Source organism: Camelus dromedarius, chromosome 3 (assembly GCF_036321535.1).
Source record: "Camelus dromedarius isolate mCamDro1 chromosome 3, mCamDro1.pat, whole genome shotgun sequence".
In the NCBI taxonomy this organism is placed as follows: Eukaryota; Metazoa; Chordata; class Mammalia; order Artiodactyla; family Camelidae; genus Camelus; species Camelus dromedarius.
The window spans coordinates 24,223,778-24,241,334 of record NC_087438.1 but is presented as its reverse complement, the minus strand read 5'-3'; the positions used below and the strand labels follow the sequence as shown (position 1 = coordinate 24,241,334).

At 43.9% G+C, this 17,557-nt stretch overlaps 1 protein-coding gene across 2 annotated transcripts in view; it reads left to right on the top strand.

The window, feature by feature from the left end:
• AGXT2 (alanine--glyoxylate aminotransferase 2) overlaps nt 1-16,345 on the top strand; it is a 43,698-nt gene extending 27,353 nt beyond the window's left edge. For both annotated transcript variants that reach the window (XM_010977608.3, XM_010977607.3), the window contains exons 8-14: nt 437-537; nt 1,103-1,195; nt 3,849-3,981; nt 5,460-5,551; nt 6,858-7,007; nt 11,738-11,836; nt 15,658-16,345. In XM_010977608.3, coding sequence (XP_010975910.3) covers nt 437-537; nt 1,103-1,195; nt 3,849-3,981; nt 5,460-5,551; nt 6,858-7,007; nt 11,738-11,836; nt 15,658-15,765 — 776 coding nt within the window. In that variant the 3' untranslated portion in view covers nt 15,766-16,345. The remainder of the gene's footprint in view (nt 1-436; nt 538-1,102; nt 1,196-3,848; nt 3,982-5,459; nt 5,552-6,857; nt 7,008-11,737; nt 11,837-15,657) is intronic.
• Nucleotides 16,346-17,557: the final 1,212 nt, after the last annotated feature.

Below are 17,557 nucleotides of genomic sequence, written 5' to 3'. Positions count from 1 at the left end.
TGTACATCAGATTAAGTGGCAATAAAAGGTAAATAGAGTTGTCTCCGAATAGATTAAATCCACACAGCAATTACATTTGAATTAAATCTACCCAGTGGAGAGGATCCGTATCCTTAAGTGAAACAGCTGTCTGTACACCAGCCTCAGTGGTACTTTGGGGCATGGCTTCTGCAGATGGAAACGACTGAAGTGGTTTGTTTATGCCTTTATGGCTACACAAGTCTTGCTGCTCGAACCAAAGTACAGGTCCTCCTGACAGAACATTCCTCCTTCAGAAACGTACATCCTCATGTCCTGGTTTACTGTATCCTGAGGGACTGGTCAATTTATTATCATGTTTTCTCTTTTTTTTCCATGTTTTCCCTCGTTCTTCCAGATGCCATTCTCAAATCCTCAAATGCTGTGTTCTGTTTGTTTGTTTTGTTGTTTGTTGCAGGCTGCTGCCAAGCTAAAGACCAGTACATTGAACAATTCAAAGATACTCTGAGCACTTCTGTGGCCAAATCAATTGCTGGATTTTTTGCGGAGCCGATTCAGGTGAGTGTATTAACTTCAAACACTGAGCTCAGTTTAAAGTGATCAGAGAGTTTTAACCCATACGTGCTAGAGAATTCCAAACTATCTGAGTGACCTTGCTATGTCCCTCATCAAACTCAATTCATTCTCTTGGTCTCCTTGAAAAAAGAGAGCCTCTGATTTTTAATTGAAAATTGAATGGCTTTAAAAAACCATCCCCTACTTTCCCAGATCAAACAGAGAGACAGAGGGACCTACTGAATTCCTAAAATTCTATAAGAAAAGAAAACCCCAGTGGTATTTAGTTGTCTAGCATACACACTGTCACAGGGAGCCTTTCTATAATCACACTAAATCCCCTTAACCTGCTTTTTTTCTAATCTCAGGAAAGAATACATTTGCAACCATCCAGAAGATGTAAGAGTAATGGCCTCTTTTTTCACCCGTAGCTGAAACAGTTCTAGCGACTGTTTTCAAAATTGCTGGTGTTACTAATGATGAGCATGAGCTAGCTTCCATTTTTTTTTTTTAATACTTTCAAGGGTTGTGCTGTTATCATAGGGCTTCTTGGTTTGGTCTTTTGCAGGGGGTGAATGGAGTTGTTCAGTACCCCAAGGGATTTCTAAAGGAAGCCTTCGAGCTGGTGCGAGAGCGGGGAGGCGTGTGCATTGCGGATGAAGTGAGTGGTCATGGAATAGGTGCTGTGTAGTGAGGCCAGGACAGGAAAAGTACAGGGAGAAACTGCTTTAAACCCTCCTCTGTGGTCCAGGCAGAAATTTCCATCCACCGTGGAAATTCCAAGATGTGGGTGTAAGTTAATGAAGCTTTTCCTAGTTGACTGGTTAGTTCGTTAGTGGATTAGTTGGTCCATTTAAACAAGGACAACAGAACTTAAACATCCACACTGAAGTCCATCAGATAAGTGGCAAACAGGCATCGGTAAATGCTGCCATTACTCCACATGGAAAATTCCTACTTGGGGAGTGCATCAGGGGCAACTTAAATGTTATCGAATCTCATGACCAATATTTATCTTAATTTTTGCCAGAATAATATTAACCAACCTGGTGGCATTCATTTTACCTTAATAACAAAACTTGTTTGGAAATGACAGTAAAAAGGAAGGAAAAAAAATCCAACCTCTATGTTAGAAGAGGGTCACCATCATAGATATTCAAAAACTAGTTCCAAAAAAAAAAAAATTCTAAAATAGCTTGAGTTAAGGTAACATTTTTGGATATAGCACCTCTAAGGGGACACTGAAGGGAATAAAATCCCTGGCTCCGTCAACTCCAGCCTGTGTCTTTCCTAAAGGGATTAATTTCCATTATAATCACACCTCATACTGGAGTGCATCAAAGAAAGCAGTCGTTTGCCTCCTGAGAATAGCAATGGAGATGGAAAGATGGGAGGCTGGCCACCAGGGCCTCCGAAGTGGTCCTGGCTCATTTCTGGGTGACCCACCATGAGTCTACTAACTGGTGGTTAGACCCCCAAGAACAGGTAGAGACCTTGTATGATTTATAGCCATTTCAGTCCTGCCAGCTTTGCCTGGACAGTTTTTCTCAACTAAAACTTTCCTTAGAGAGGACATTGGGCTGTCCCCTCAGCAGAATTCTTTCGCAGTTTCTTTCACATGCAGCCAGGTGTCTGTGATCCCCACGGTGGCTGGACGGCCCCCGGTGCCCTGCACGTGGAAGCGTGTGTGGTCCAGCTCCTCCTGCCCCACCCATCCTCCCTTCCCCCACCTGCCTGTACCAGTTTAGGGAACGTGAACCAATCGAAGTCCTGACAAAAGTTAACCTGCTGTTAAAACAAGAAAAATAGTATATTCAGCCAGTCAGTTTACAATCAGCCCCATTGGTGAAGAGAATAAACTCTAGCCTTTGGAAGCAGCACAGAATGAAGCTGCCACCGTTGGATTAATTAGGGGGAAGGTGGACTGAATTCAAAGAAAATAATGGATCTCAGAATTTCCTATGATATGTGTTTTTACCATTTTCAAGAACCTAATTGGAAACTAACAAAGGGTGACCTTCAGAAGGACTGTCCTAATGACTAGGTAAAGAACAGCTAGAACCTTCTGGTGTTAGGCACTGTTTATAACGCTTAGTCTGTGTTAACTCAGTCAATGCTCATAGCAGTTCTATAAGGTTTGTCCTGTTGTCACCATGCCCATTTAACAAATGAGTGAATTTAAGTCCCAGATGGTTAATTCACCTGTCAAGATCATGCAGTGCCTAGGGGCAGAGCCAGAACTCAAACCCAGACTCCAAGACCACACTAACCACTGGGAAAACCTGCCTCTCAAGAATGAGGGAACAGTGGTGCAGAAAGACAAAGGATGGCAGAAAAGGCTGGAGCAGATGAAGAACTTGAGTGCGGGGCCAGTGCTGCCACCCAGTGATCATATACTTCATCTTAGTGAGCTAGCCTCGGCTTCCTCTTCCTTATTTTTTAATTTTTTTTTTAACTGAAACACAGTCAATTACAATGTGTCAGTCTCTGGCGTACAGCACAATGTCCCAGTCATGCATATACTATACATATATTCGTTTTCATATTTTTTTCCATTAAACGTTATTACCAGATATTGAGCATAGTTCCCTGTGCTATACAAAAGGAACTTTTTTTAAATCTATTTTTATATATAGTGGCTAACATTTATAAATCTCAAACTTCCAAATTTATCCCTTCCCACCCCCTTTCCCCGGTAACCATAAGATTGTTTACTACATCTGAGAATCTGTTACTGTTTTGTAGATGAGTTCATGGTATTCTGGCTCAGCTGGGCCCTCCTCATGACTAATTCTCAGGAAGAAAGGGACATCAAAGGGAAGAGAGTAATCAGCCTATCTGGCCCGGGTGGCAGGTGCCCCAGCGCCAATCTGCTTGCTGTAACCCTGGATTCATCCAGCCTGAGGCAAACGTAGCTTCCCCACCCTTCGCCCCTATACACAGGAAATCCTTATTAAGGATTATTAATCATCATGATCTTTTTCACATGCATTGTTTATATGGCCCTCGCAGCAGCCCTGGGACATACTGCTTTTAGTGTTTCCATTCAACAGAGTTAACATAGGTCCAGAGAACTTAAGAAACATGTCTATAGTCACACAATGCTAGTAAATGGCTCCTGGTGCCTAAAAGCTCAGGCACAGATTAAGTGCTTTGTTTGGAACAGTACAAGGATTAAGTGATGAAGATGGCTGGTGATAATGATATTAAGGAGGAGGAGGAGATGGAAGAAGAGGAAAGAGAAGAGACCAAGGAGCCAGGAAAACCAACACTTCTTGAAACGTTTCCAGTGACTTTGGATTTGTTCCCATCAGGTGCAGACAGGATTTGGAAGGTTGGGCTCTCACTTCTGGGGCTTCCAAACCCATGACGTCCTGCCGGATATTGTCACCATGGCCAAAGGGATCGGGAATGGCTTTCCCATGGCAGCAGTTGTGACAACTCCAGGTGGGTACTACGGGCAGCTTGTGCCTGCTTCTGGGTCTCCTACATCAGCAATGGTAGAAAGCATGTGTATTGGGACTTGTGTGTGTTGGAGACAGTGATGGGAACTACACATGCACTTCCTAAGCAGTGAAAAGGGGAAACAGTCTGTCTGCCAGAGTGTGGAAGACGTGGAAGAAAAGTAGCCCTTTTTGCTCTTGCTGCAGGGAAGACTAATTCTCCCACCCCCATAATGAAACACAGGGTTCTTCCACACCGACAGGGTCTAGGAAAACGTGCCACAGAGACAAAACCAACAGGAGAGATCTTCGTTAACCAACCCGAAGCCAGCCCTGAAGTTTCCGAGGGAGTCATATTCTTGAAGGAGACTCTGACTTGATCTTGCCACACTGATAAGCTATAAACACAAGGTCCGGAGTGACAGTTTTCACTGTTGATCATCCACAAAACAGCTAAATACAGTACAATCTCACTTAACCAGAACAGTCTATAAAATGGACATTAGAATTAGCTGTATTTCCCATTTTAGGGAGGTTTTACAGAAAACAATTTTATGAAATGTTTATTGTTGAAAACCTTAAAATTACTTCGTTTGTTTTTCCCCACCATAGTAGGCACACTTCAGAGGCTCTAAAGGGTAATTAAGTGCCTGGTACTATCTCAGTGTTTTAATTGAATGAATAAAGGTGCTAAAATGTGTATGTAGAAGGTGAAGTATAGTGAATATAACATAATGAAGAATATATTCATATACTCACCCTGAAACAGTCCAGAAATTATGTTACTAAACCCTTGAGATGATATTTTTCACAAATATTTCCTTCTTAGTCTCAAGAGTGGAATACAGGAAAAAGGTTTAGCTAATGAAGGTTCCATGTAAATTCCCATGAATCAAGTTTTAAGGTACTTTTCAATTCACACAACACATTAAAGATTTTGTTATCAAACGTCTCACTGAGTAAATAGGCAATTTTTCCTTATTCACTGTATTAGTCAGATCGGGCTACCATAACAAGCTATCACAGGCTGGATGGCTTACTTAAACAACAGACATTTATTTTCTCAGCGTTCTGGAGGCTGGAAGTCCAAGACCAATGTGTCAGTAGGGCTGGGTTCTGGTGAGACCTCTCTTGTAGATGACCACCTTCTTCCTGTGTCCCCACAAGTCTTTTTCCACAGAGAAAGGCTCTGGTGTCTCTTCTTCTTATGAGGACACCAATCCTATTAGATTAGGGCCCCACCCTTATGACCTTATTGATTAATTTCCTCCCTAAAGGTGCTATCTCCAATTACACTCACATCTCCAATTACACTCACATAACATCCACTATCTGGAGAGTGAAGAATGAATTGGATGTGATGCCATGAAACATATTATACATACATACGCAACATGAAAGTAAATATAGTCCAGATGACATGATGGGAGATTATAGATAGGGATGTGTCACTCTTTATCCATCTTTTATTTTCTCCCCTAGAGATTGCCAAGTCTTTGGCTAGACGCCTGCATCATTTCAACACCTTTGGCGGGAACCCCATGGCCTGTGCCATTGGATCAGCAGTGATTGAGGTAATTCCGTCACTCATTCCACAAAAAGACTGCTCCAAAGCTACACACCCATTGGCAGAACTCTATCACATCGAATTATTAAAGTGAAGACTTAATCACTAGTCCATGAATTTAAGTTAGATTTCCAGTTATTATTCTGCCCTTTCCCCCTCTTTTTAAGATCTACTGTGAGAGCTTAATGTCTTGGATATGAAGTAATATATAATAAACCTCACAGACACAGGAAATAGAAGAATTCCCCTGGCTAGCTAGTAGCACTGAAATTTCTTTGTGAGTTGAGTGGTATTTTATGGATGGTTACCAACGGCTGTCCTTGATTTCAGCTGAATTTTGGCCCTGACTTGTCTAGTCTTCCTTACTTTTGCTGTACTGTCATAAATTAAAGGACTAGAGAGCAAGCGAGTTCCATGCAATTACCCGCAGGTGATTCAGCTGTTTTTCAGCCCCAGGCCACTGATTTTTGCCTGGGATCTCAGCTGTTGAAAAAGATTTAAATGCCCTTGCTAACATGCATAATAGCATTTGCTTAAATGAGCACTACGTATTTCTGGAAGAATGTTCAAGCAATTCATCACAGTGGTTGTTTGTGAAGAGGGAAACTTGGTGGCTAGGGGACAGGGGTCAGCAAGGCTCTTTCTTCTCTACACTTCCGTACTTTCTGATGTTTGAACTAGGTACACGATTCATTTATTCAAAAAATTAAATTTAAAAGTATTTAAAAGTAAGGAAAGGCTGCCCTTGCTAGTTAAAAAGTATTTTCAAATATGATAAAATCTTGAAATGAGAAAACGTGTGTAGGGATGTGTCATTTATTTCATTTTCTAGACATTGCCAACTTATTTTTTTTTAAGTGCTGTGTCACCTCAACCAATTTAGAAGATAGAGAGGATTTAGGTAAACAAATAAGTCTTAAAAACATGAAGTTCTGCCTGGAGTCATGCAACCATTATCAGCTAGATATAAGTGTAGGACACTGCACGAATCTGTCAGGAGTCACAAGGCTCTGCTGTGGGTGGAAGTAGGTGAAAATCCTTTTGTATCTTCAGGTGCCCTGACTCTGGGCCCACACAGAGCTCAACACTGAGAACTGTCTTCTGTTCTTTCCTCGGTTTTTACCCAACCCTCAGGATAAGGGAGATACAGAGGATGCATCCCCTCTACCAAGCCTTAGGACCACACTAGACTTTGAGTTCTATTGGTCTGGTACCGATTTTGTAAAGAGGGTCACATGCATTTATTTCTCCCTGTTTCTGTCAATTTTAAAACTTTTTTTAATGCAAGGTCATTTGGGGCTTCCTCTGAACAGGTGATTAAAGAAGAAAACCTGCAAGAAAACAGCCAAGAAGTGGGCACCTATATGCTACTGAAGTTTGCTAAGCTGCGGGATGAATTTGAAATTATTGGAGATGTCCGAGGCAAAGGGCTCATGGTAGGCATAGAAATGGTGAAGGACAAGGTAGGTTCTGACCTGCTGCTCTCTCTTTTGCTTCTTGGGGGCAGCAAGAGTTAAAGCAGGACCCCTCGGCTGAAGCTCACGTCATTCTTTCTCAGCGTGAGAGCACACAAGGACTGCAAGGCTCAGCCAGGAGGAGTTAGGGATGAGCAGAGATGGGTGGGTATGAAGCAAAGACTAGCATGCCATCAAGAGTTCTAGAGGAGTGAGGAAGAGCAGTGAGAAGAGGGAGCTGATGCCATGCCTGCCAGACTAGGCAAAGGGCATTGGTGATGATTGAATATTTTGAGTTAGAAACATTAGGAAGGGAGGAAGTTGTTTGAGGGGGAGCAGGTCCAGAGATCCAGAGAGCTCATGAAAGTAAGAGAGAAGGGCCAGGAGAAGGTTGTGGTGATGGTTTGGGGTGAGGATGATAAAAATCTATAGGGTTTTCTATTTGTTTGTTTGTGAATGGACTTCAGTCTCCCAAGTAGCCAGGGAGGAACGCGACCTCCTGATGACGTCACCACTGTGATGTCAGACTGAAATGACCACAGGTGAATTTAGCATTTTCCCTCAAGCCAGTTATTCTTCCCAAGTTCACTATTTGTGTTACACCCTCCACTCTCCTCCCAATTCCTCAGCCTCAAAAGCACAAAATAATCTGTGGCTCCTTCTCTCCCCTTATTTCTAATGTCAAGTCCTGTTGAGTCTTTCCTTGCCATGTTTCTCAGATCTTTTCCACTGCTTCTACTGCTGCCCCTGAGGTCCACAGCAGTAGGAAATTGTCCCAGTCCTCTGTCAAAACAAAGCCAAGATCCTCTGGGGAGAGTGACAGAGGGGGATCTCAGCACAGGGAGAGGTAGTCAGACCACCCGCTTTACCCTAACTCCTGTGCGTGGAGACCCCGCTCTCCCTTTGGTGACTGCTTGCTGTTTGATCTCACCACATCACCCTAGTTTAGAAGGACTGACGCTCAATTCTTCCAATACTCAGACCAGACCGTGGATGTAAGACTCTCCTATTAACACCACACAGCAGAGCCAGTACAAAGCTGGGATGCTTTAAACAGGACTTAAAAAATCAGGGATAGAGTGCATGCCTAGTATGCCTGAGGTCCTGGGTTCAATCCCCAGCACCCCCATTAAAAAAATGAATAACCTAATTACCTCCCCTACAAAAAGATGAAAAAAATAAATAAATAAAAAGATAAAGTTTTTTTTAAATAAAAAATTAAAAAATCAGGGAAAACAGTAGGAAAATAAGAGTGATACGAGACTAGACCCTCTGGCTAGTAACAGCCGTAACATACTTATCCTCAGCTTGAGGCCCCGTCAAGGGCTGTTTTAAGGCTCAGAAGAGTCCATCCTAGCCCCCCAACCCAGGAGCTCCCTCAAGGACATCTAGACTCCTCAAAGTCCAGACTCCGCCAAGGAAAGCCCACGAGAGAAGAGAGGGTCCTCCTTTCCCACTAATCCAGACCCAACTTCGGTGTGCTCGAAGACATATGAACAGAGATGTCCATCGAACTTGATTTGTCATGGTGAAACATCAGAATCCTCCTGTATGGCCATGGATGTAGAACAAGCTAGACTGTGACACATTCATACTACATGGCGTAGAAATACATATGACACGGAAAGATGTGCAAAGTGTATGGTGGGAAAAATGAAACACACTATGAACTGATACGTGTAAAATGAGCTGTTTCCTCTTCCCGCTGCCCTCTGGTGGCTGCAGGCATGGTCTCTGAAGGAGCGTCCCTGTCCCTTACTTCTATGCATTGTCCCTCAAGGCTGTTCACTTTCCCACTTCCAACTATTGCTCAGACTTTTCTCCAAGCAGGGGACACAGCCTCTCCTCTCTGTGTCTACCTACCTACAGGAATCCTCTCCTTTTTCAGGATCCAACTCTTCATCACACCTCCTGTCTAAAGCTGGCCTTTCCTTCTCCCCTGGGGCTCCAGCCTTCAAAGAGTCCCTCCAGCACTCACTGTCTAAAGAGCTCCTTTGAAAGGATCATTCAAATAAGTCATGTATTTGCTGACTCAGTTTTCACATATAAACACCTTCTTCTCCTAAATAAATCGTACACTTTTGAGGCCAGGAAATATGCAGGTGGTGAGTGCTTTATAAGTGTTTGTTGATTGACTCCAGGCCCCTGCAGCACTTCAGACCACGTTCATATAATTATAACAGCTCAGAACTTGGGTCTAATGCTGCCCAGCATAGCCCAAAATCAACACTCCATGTGCTGTTGGTGAGGGTGTGAATTGGTACAGCTCTTTGGAAAGAAATTTGTATCTATCAAAAAAAATTTTTTTCCTTTTTTGGGAGCAAATGTGTACATTGAATTTGCATAAATTAAATGCACTTAGAGATGTAACTTCAGTGTCAACAGCAGCTTTTTCCACCATCACAAGGGAACCAAATTCTCCCCATCTAGAAATGTCACAGAGGGTTTCTGAGGAGTGTCCTGTAAGTAGTGAATGTCCCATGGCCACCCTTCCCACAGGAGTAGGACATGTAGACATTTTGACCTAACAATTCTATTTCTATAGATGTGTCCTAAGGAAATGCTCACAGAAGTGTGTAAAGATAGATGTGAGCAGGGATGTTTGCACCATTATTTATAATTATAAACAAAAACATGAAAACAACATAAATGCCCAACAATAAAAGATTAAACAAATCTCTACCAACAAACAACAAAATACTGAGTAATCTTTAAGAAGACACTGACATGGAAAGATGTTTGAGATACATTGTAAATTTTTCAAAGCAAATTGCAAAAGATTATAAAGTACCACTTATTTTTTAAATATGCTTATAAGTGTATTTGCATACATAGAAAAGGTGTCTAGTGCACACCAAATTACCAACAGGCAGTGTCCCTAGAAGTGGGATCCAAGGAGGGGAAATTTTCCATCTTTACTTCGTGTATTTCCATATTGCTTTAAGAGGTTTTCCCCAGTATCTGTAGATTATTTTTATAATTGTTTAAATGCAGACTTACCCCTTCAAAAAAAGCCAAGAAACAAAATACATAAACACAAAAGTACATTATACCCACAAGAAGAGGTCAATTACACACAGGACCAGGGTAGGCTGTCCTGTGGTTTTGCCTTGTTTGATTTCCCATGAGATGCATACAAGATGCTCAGTTAGTCAGAGCAGTTGAGGCCAGGGAGTGATCAGATAGCCAAAGGGGCAGGGAGGATGATGGCCCAGGCTAGGGTAGGGCCAAACACCGCCTACCTCTCCAGACCCTTGATATCCACCAAGACCCCACCAATCCCACCACCCCTCGAGCACCTTTTCCGGACGGTGCCGGGACCCCTCTGACCCTCTGACCTCTCGTCCCCCAAACCATATCTGCCTTCTTCCCAGATCTCACAGCTTAGCCCTGGGTTATTTTGCTGTATTTTCATCTTCTCTCTCTAACAGATGAGAAGCCCAGGGGCAGGCAGGAGTGCGTGATGACATTTTATCCTCAATGAGAAGACTGTAGTCTTTCGTGCCATCCCAGTTCCTCCCTTTGCTAGTAGTCTGAAAGTTTGAATCGTATTTTCCTTATCTTAAAGCTTCTCAGCAGGCAAAGAATGCAAACATCTCTGGGCAGTCCAGTTTGATTCTGTGCCGGGACACTGACACCTAACCAGGAATGAAGGATTGGGGGCTGGTGGGGGAGGGGCGTGGGTACCACAGACCAGAGAGAGGGCAGGCAGGAAGCCCTGAGCAGAAAAATGAAGCTGGGAGCACCAGAGGGAGCCCTCCTCCACCTCACAAGGATTGCAGGGACTGGCTGTGAGCCAGGATCAGGCCTCCTGCATTTGAAACCAGAGTGCCAGGCCCGGTGCTGCTGCTCACAGCCATGCTGCAGAGAGACCAGCTGCCGCGACAGCATCCAGCGCTCACCGCTCACCGGTGCTCAGCCCACTCACCTGAAGAGCATTTTACAAACCCAGATGCCCAAGCCCTGCCCCAAATATCGTAATGCCATTGGCCTGGCGCAAGGCCTAAATATCTGTAGTTGAAAAAGGCTTCCAGGCAACACAGACACTAAGTCAGACTTGCAACGCTAGGAGGAGTGTTTGTCACAGACTCAGAAGTCCCCGGGGCCAGTGTCATCAGAGCAGTCTTAAGTAGAGAACAGCTCCTGATGCCTAGTGACCCGAAACAGCCTCTGGGCTCCCGAAACGCCTACCTTTCCTGATCCTGGGGGACTAAGTCTTGGGTGAGAAAGAGCAAATTCCACAAGCGGAGAAGGTGAGAACAAACAGTCCCACGCCTGGGACATGCCGTAGCCCAGGGAAAGCTTGGACTGTTCGTGCCTTTGTGCAACTTCTGAGCCATTTCCTGGACTTCAAAATGAGCTCTTTACACGGACAAAACAAAGTGAAGAGTTGAGGACACTTTCCATATAAATAAAGCAGACTCCAAAGATGGACATTCAAGAACCAAGTTCCCCAGGTAACCATTGGCAGGGCCAAGATTCACTGGCGATCTGCATTCAAATTCATCTTGTCTTTGGGAATTTGGGATGAACTGGAATAAAAACAAATATTTTTAAAAACACCCTTCCCCAACAAAGAAATCTGATCCAGCAATTAGCAGCTTTATTCAATTACGGGGGAGAGAGTGATTGAGAGAGAAGAGCATTGATTGTTTGAGTTGCTTTTTATTTCTCTTGGAAATAATGTCTTTAATCATTCAAATGCAAAATATAAAAAAAAATTTTAAATGTATTTACAGGCTAGCCACCAGCCTCTTCCCTGTGAAGAAGTAAATCAAATCCACCAGGACTGCAAATGCATGGGGCTTCTCATTGGCAGAGGCGGCATTTTTTCTCAAGTAAGTAAAGGGCTGATCTTTACCTATCGCTTTAAGTAGGTGCCTCCCTGATGTCCTAATGCTGGTCCTTTTACTTCACGACTATGCTAGGGGACCCAGTTCCACCTCGTGTCGGTTTTAGTGCGCAGGTATTAAAAAAAAGAAAAAGAAAAAAATAGTGATGCCACTAGGCCACGAGGGGGCGCTGTGTCTAAATAGTTTGGTTACTGCGGTTCTGTGCGGAATAAACACAGATTAACAGTCTAACACGGCATAAACGGGCCGTACAGACAAGCCAGGGGGCTTACAGGGTAGGTCATAATAGTATCATAACGATCATGCCTAAGAAGTTTGTCTCATGTGTGAATTAGCTTTAACCTCTGTAAGAGCGAGCCTGGTCGTTTTTAATTCAGCCCTGGGCTCTGACCTCATGAACCCCAAGCCTGCTAAGCCTTAGTGGCCCCCATGGCCAGGAGCAACGTAATAGCGCTGGCAGGCCCGGAGGACTGCAGGACAGGTGGGGGCTGAGTCCCACATGCAGAACTCAAAGTCAGCCACTCCCAGTGCCCTGCACCCTCGGGAGGGGAGAGGCGGAGATCAATCTCTCCCTGCCCCACTCCTGGGAAAACCAAGTCCAGCTCCCCCGTCGGGGCCCAGCGTGGCCCTATCCCTGGGCACGGGCTGCTACTGCTTCTATAAAAGGATCTGCTCCTCAGCCCCTTACACCAGCAGGACCCTCTCCAGGGATTAGCCCCAGGGCAGAGATTTAAGATTTAGGGTGACATCTGCTCCTCCCCTGATTTGTTTTTTGGCCTTTGTCATCTTTTTTTCTCATTTTAAACATGAGTCATTCTCCCCAGTTCCTCAGTTCCACCCCTGCCTCTCCCTCTATGTCAGTGAACAGTCTTGCCTCGTTCTTCTCAGAGAAAGTGGAAGCTATTAGCTAAGGTCTCTCATGAGCTTGTCTGTCCCCAGGGCCACTTCTTACCTCCTTTCCTAAAGGTTCAGAGAGTTAGGCATCTCTCCTGTTCACCCACGCTCCTGACCCTCGACCCCCCCTCCCTTTAAGCAAACAGACCTGTGTCCTCTCGTATCTGCAGCTTTTCCTCAGCTTCCCCTCAGCCTGTAAACAGGTAGACTTAAAGTTCTCCCAGCCCAAACCAAACCACAGTAAACAAAACCAGAATGGCACTTTTGCTGGGACATACTTGATGAGTCTTTTCTAGTCCTGGTCACAGATACTTTTCTGCACAGATCAGACAGAGTAATTTAATGATGAAAAATCCTGAGACAGGCAACTTATAAAGACAGAAAACAATGAATTGTTTACTTGCTTAGTTATTCCTTAGTTATCTGGCGGCACACACTCAAGTACTAAGCAGCAGTTGCTAAGCTGGGTCCTAGATAAATAAGATCTGTCCCTCTCTTCCTGGAGCTGGCAGAAGAGAGAGACATAAACAGAAAATCATAATACAAAATATGAAGCTTATCTATAGCTATAAAAAGGGATATTAGAGGAGGAAAGAACAGGGACTCCTAAGCCAGTCATTCTGGCTAAGCTAAGCCTTAAAGAATGAGGTAAATACTCAAAGCACATGCAGAAATGCAGCAGCGTGCAAAGGGCTACACGCACACTAATTGGCTGGACCAAGAGCCTGGCTGCACTGAGTGGTAATGGTAAGAAGCCTTACTACTTGTCAGACTCTGTTCTAAACACTTTGCATGTATTGACTAATTTAATGCTCTCAACAAGCCTATGAAATAAGTACTATTATTATCCTTGTTTTACACATGGGAAAAAAAGGCACAGAGAGGTTAAGTGAATTGCCCAAGCCACACAGCTAGTAAGTGGCAAAGCCAGGATCAAACTCAGGCAGTCTGATTTCTGAATCTGTCCTCTGATGAGGATAAGCCTGAAGGCACAAGACTGGAGGCTGGGGGTCCCGGTGGGGGCTGCTGATGCTCTTTGAACTCGAACAGCAGCAGTAGGGAGAGAGGAGACTCTGGAAGTGAAATGCACGGGACTTGGGTGCGAAGGAAGAAGGAGCATCACGGATGAACCCCTCATGCCTAATTTGGCTTAGGGAACTCGAGGGTGAGTTCAGCTTTGAAATTGCTCCGTTTGAGGTGTTTCTGGACATTTCTTTCTCTAGATAAGTCTGTAGCTCAGAGGAAAGGATTGAGGATCACAATTTGGGAGTCATCAGCTTAGAAGGGGTGAGAGGAGATCTCCCAGGAAGGGAGTCTAGATGTGAAACTCAGTGAGATGAGGCTAGACACCTGGGTCATGTCCACATTCAAAGGGCAGGTGAAATAAGAAGTGTCTGGATGGAGACAAAAAACAGGTGGAGACGTGTGAGGAGAGCGAGAAGAGGGTGGAGTCATGGAAGCAAGAGAATGGAGAGGCTCAGGAGGAGGGAGGGACCAGAGAGGCAAATGCAGCAGAGAAGGCCAGGCAACATAAGGGCTGGGACAAGCCCATTGGATTCCCCACTTAGCAGGTGACCGGCAGCTTTAGGCAGAGTGGGGTCAGTAGGTTGATGGGACGGAAGCCAGCCTGCACTGGGTTGAAATGTGAAGAGAGGGAGGGCAGAGTGAAAAATAATGGCCAATGAGCATCAACCAGTCTTTTTAGTTTTAGTAAGTTTGATGAAAGGCAGGATAGCATTTGTATGGTGGCTAGAAGGGACCAGGAAGGTCGACACAGTTTTATTTGTTGCGGTTTGGATTTGGGTCACAAGAGCTTTAAGCCTGCTTGTTTATAAGTTGAGGGGAGGTGGAAGAGAAAGTGAAGATGCAAGAGAACACAGGATGTCTCCTGGAGGGAAGGTGATGGGATCTTCAAGGGCCAAGGGCACAGGAGGAAAATCTGGAGGTGACTAGTAGAGACACCTCATTCTCGGAGCCTTCAGGCAGGAAATTAAGAATGGCTGTGGGAGCAAGCAAAGTCTTACCTGACAGCTTTTGAGAAACATGAGGCAAGATTGTCTATGAAGTAATGTGAGGGGTGTAGGAGTTGAGTGAGGAATTTGAGAAGAAGAGAAATTAGAACAGGAAAGGAAGCTGACAGAGGACAAGATTTAGGGCACCAGCAGTTAGGACCCTGCGTTTCTGGCGGTGTCAGTCTGCCCAGCAGTGTGATTCTTTACCACTTCTCAGTTCTGTGGGTTGGAGCACAGCGGTTCAATTATAGTTTCAATCGGAACTAGGACTTCGCTGTATGGGTGCAGCAGCAGAAGGGTAGAATTGCAAGCAAAGTGAGGAGGCAGGTGAGAGAGTGGTTCAATCACCCATGTGCTCCAAGCTGGGCAGGAAAGGGAGGAAGAGATCTGAGTGGGGTGACAGACTAGAAGATAATGGAGAAACGAGGAGACTGAAGTTTTGGTGAAAAGGCAGATATAATGGGACTCAGAAATCAAAACATTCCTAGTGAAGAAGAGGCTCATGGCGCTGGCCTCGGGTGTGCACAGATGCGGAGGAGCACAGATGAAGGTTCTGGGGATGGTGGCCATCAAGAAACTGAGACACGAGTTTGTCACCCTGGGTGATGGTGGAAGTGGACTGTAGATAGAAGCCTAAGAGCTCAGTGGAGGTGGTGGAAGGACCAGGAGGTCAGCAGATGACAAAGAGGAAAAGGGGCAGAGCAGATGGTGCCAGAATTTTTACAGGACTGGAGGATGAATGGCCTGGACACAGCACTGGGGAGGGAGGAGACCAACCCAAGAGGGAAATGTAAGGAATGTCATGAAAACAAGATTTTGGATTCTTAGTCTAGTGCATTTCCTTGAAGTCACAATTGATTCCCTGACAATCCGTTGCTCTGTTCTCCTTTGTCTCCTCAGACATTCCGCATTGCACCCTCGATGTGCATCACTAAACCAGAAGTTGATTTTGCAGTGGAAGTATTCCGTTCTGCCTTAATCCAACACATGGAGAGAAGAGCTAAATAAATATATTTTTTAATTAAAAAAAACCGCAGAGTCTTAAGAACTTCCCACTCATGTTTAAGCATTAGTCTGGGAAATTCCAGAGCCCCTGGTATACATTATAAAAGACATGGTTGACTGCCTACCAGCCATGTTTGTAAATGGAACCCCTATTATCTTGAAAAACCCATCTTTGAGGAAAAGATCTCCATCCCTAGCTCAGAGAATAAATCCTAATTAGTCTAGGTTAGTTATGGTCATTTGATTCCCCTTTGCGGTGATTACATATGATATGTGACATGATTCCTGAAGGAAGCCCCTTTGGTGGAGATGTTTCAGGGAAAATTTCTTCATCTTTCCCTCTTCATCTCCTAAAGAGATGTCTTCTTCTTGCACTGAAACATCCTGTGTCATGATAGAACGGCTCCAACCATGCCAGCCACTTTGCAGCCAAGAAGACAAAGCTTATTTGCTGAAGCTTGAAGGTGGAAGGAAGCCAAGTCCTTAGTGATGTCAATGTGCCACTGACTTAATCAATCCTGGAGCTACCATACCTTGGGGCTTCTTGTTAAATGAGATAATAAATTCAATGTATTGCACAAGCCTTTTTGATTTCAGTTTTCTATTACTGCAGCCACAAGCATCCTGAGGAACGGTGCAGAAAATATCCCAGGTAGATAACTGTCCTCTTCTTTAACTCCCTTTAGATGTCTATCAGAGCCTTCTCTGTGTTCACTGCCATCAACCCAGCCTGGACTAAACCCTCCTTACTCCTATTGCAATAGTTTCCAAGACCAGAATTTCCCAAACTTTAGTCATTAGAATGCACATTTATAGTGTTTTTCCCCATTAGTGTACACCACCTGTCTTAAAATTGACTTAATATTTTCCCTCAATTTGACTTTTTTTATTTTGATGTATTTGATAGTAACATTACTATAATTATAATAAATGAGAAATAAGTGCCACTTGTCACAACTGGAAAGTGATCAAAAAATAGAGCTAACACAAAGCGATGTAATTCAGTTCTAGCAAGATACAGTTGCTGGCAGATATTCTGAACCTGAGGCTTATTCTTTGTTCAAAAGGGAGCTTAGAGAGTATTTGAAGAGTGGTAAAAGATACTGGCCCAGCCACTGTGGAAAACAGCATGGAGATTCCTCAAAAGACTAGGAATAGTCTTACCATATGACCCAGGAATTCCACTCCTGGGCATATATACAGAAGGAACCCTACTTCAAAAAGCCACCTGCACCCCAATGTTCATAGCAGCACTATTTACAGTAGCCAAGAAATGGAAACAGCCTAAATGTCCATCAACAGATGACTGGATAAAGAAGATGTGGTATATTTATACAATGGAATACTATTCAGCCATAAAAAATGACAACATAACACCATTTGCAGCAACATGGATGTCCCTGGAGAATGTCATTCTAAGTGAAGTAAGCCAGAAAAAGAAAGAAAAATACCATATGAGATCAGTCATATGTGGAATCTTAAAAAAAAAGAACATAAGTACAAAACAGAAACAGACTCATAGACATAGAATATAAACTTGTGGTTGCCAAGGGGGCAGCGGGGTGGGAAGGGACAGACTGGGAATACAAAATTTGTAGATACTGACAGTCATATATAGAATAAATAAACAAGATTATACTGTATAGCACAGGGAAATATATACAAGATCTTGTGGTAGCTCACAGTGAAAAAAATGTGACAATGAATATATGTATGTTCATGTATAACTGAAAAATTGTGCTCTACTCTGGAATTTGACACAACATTGTAAAATGACTATAACTCAATAAAGTAT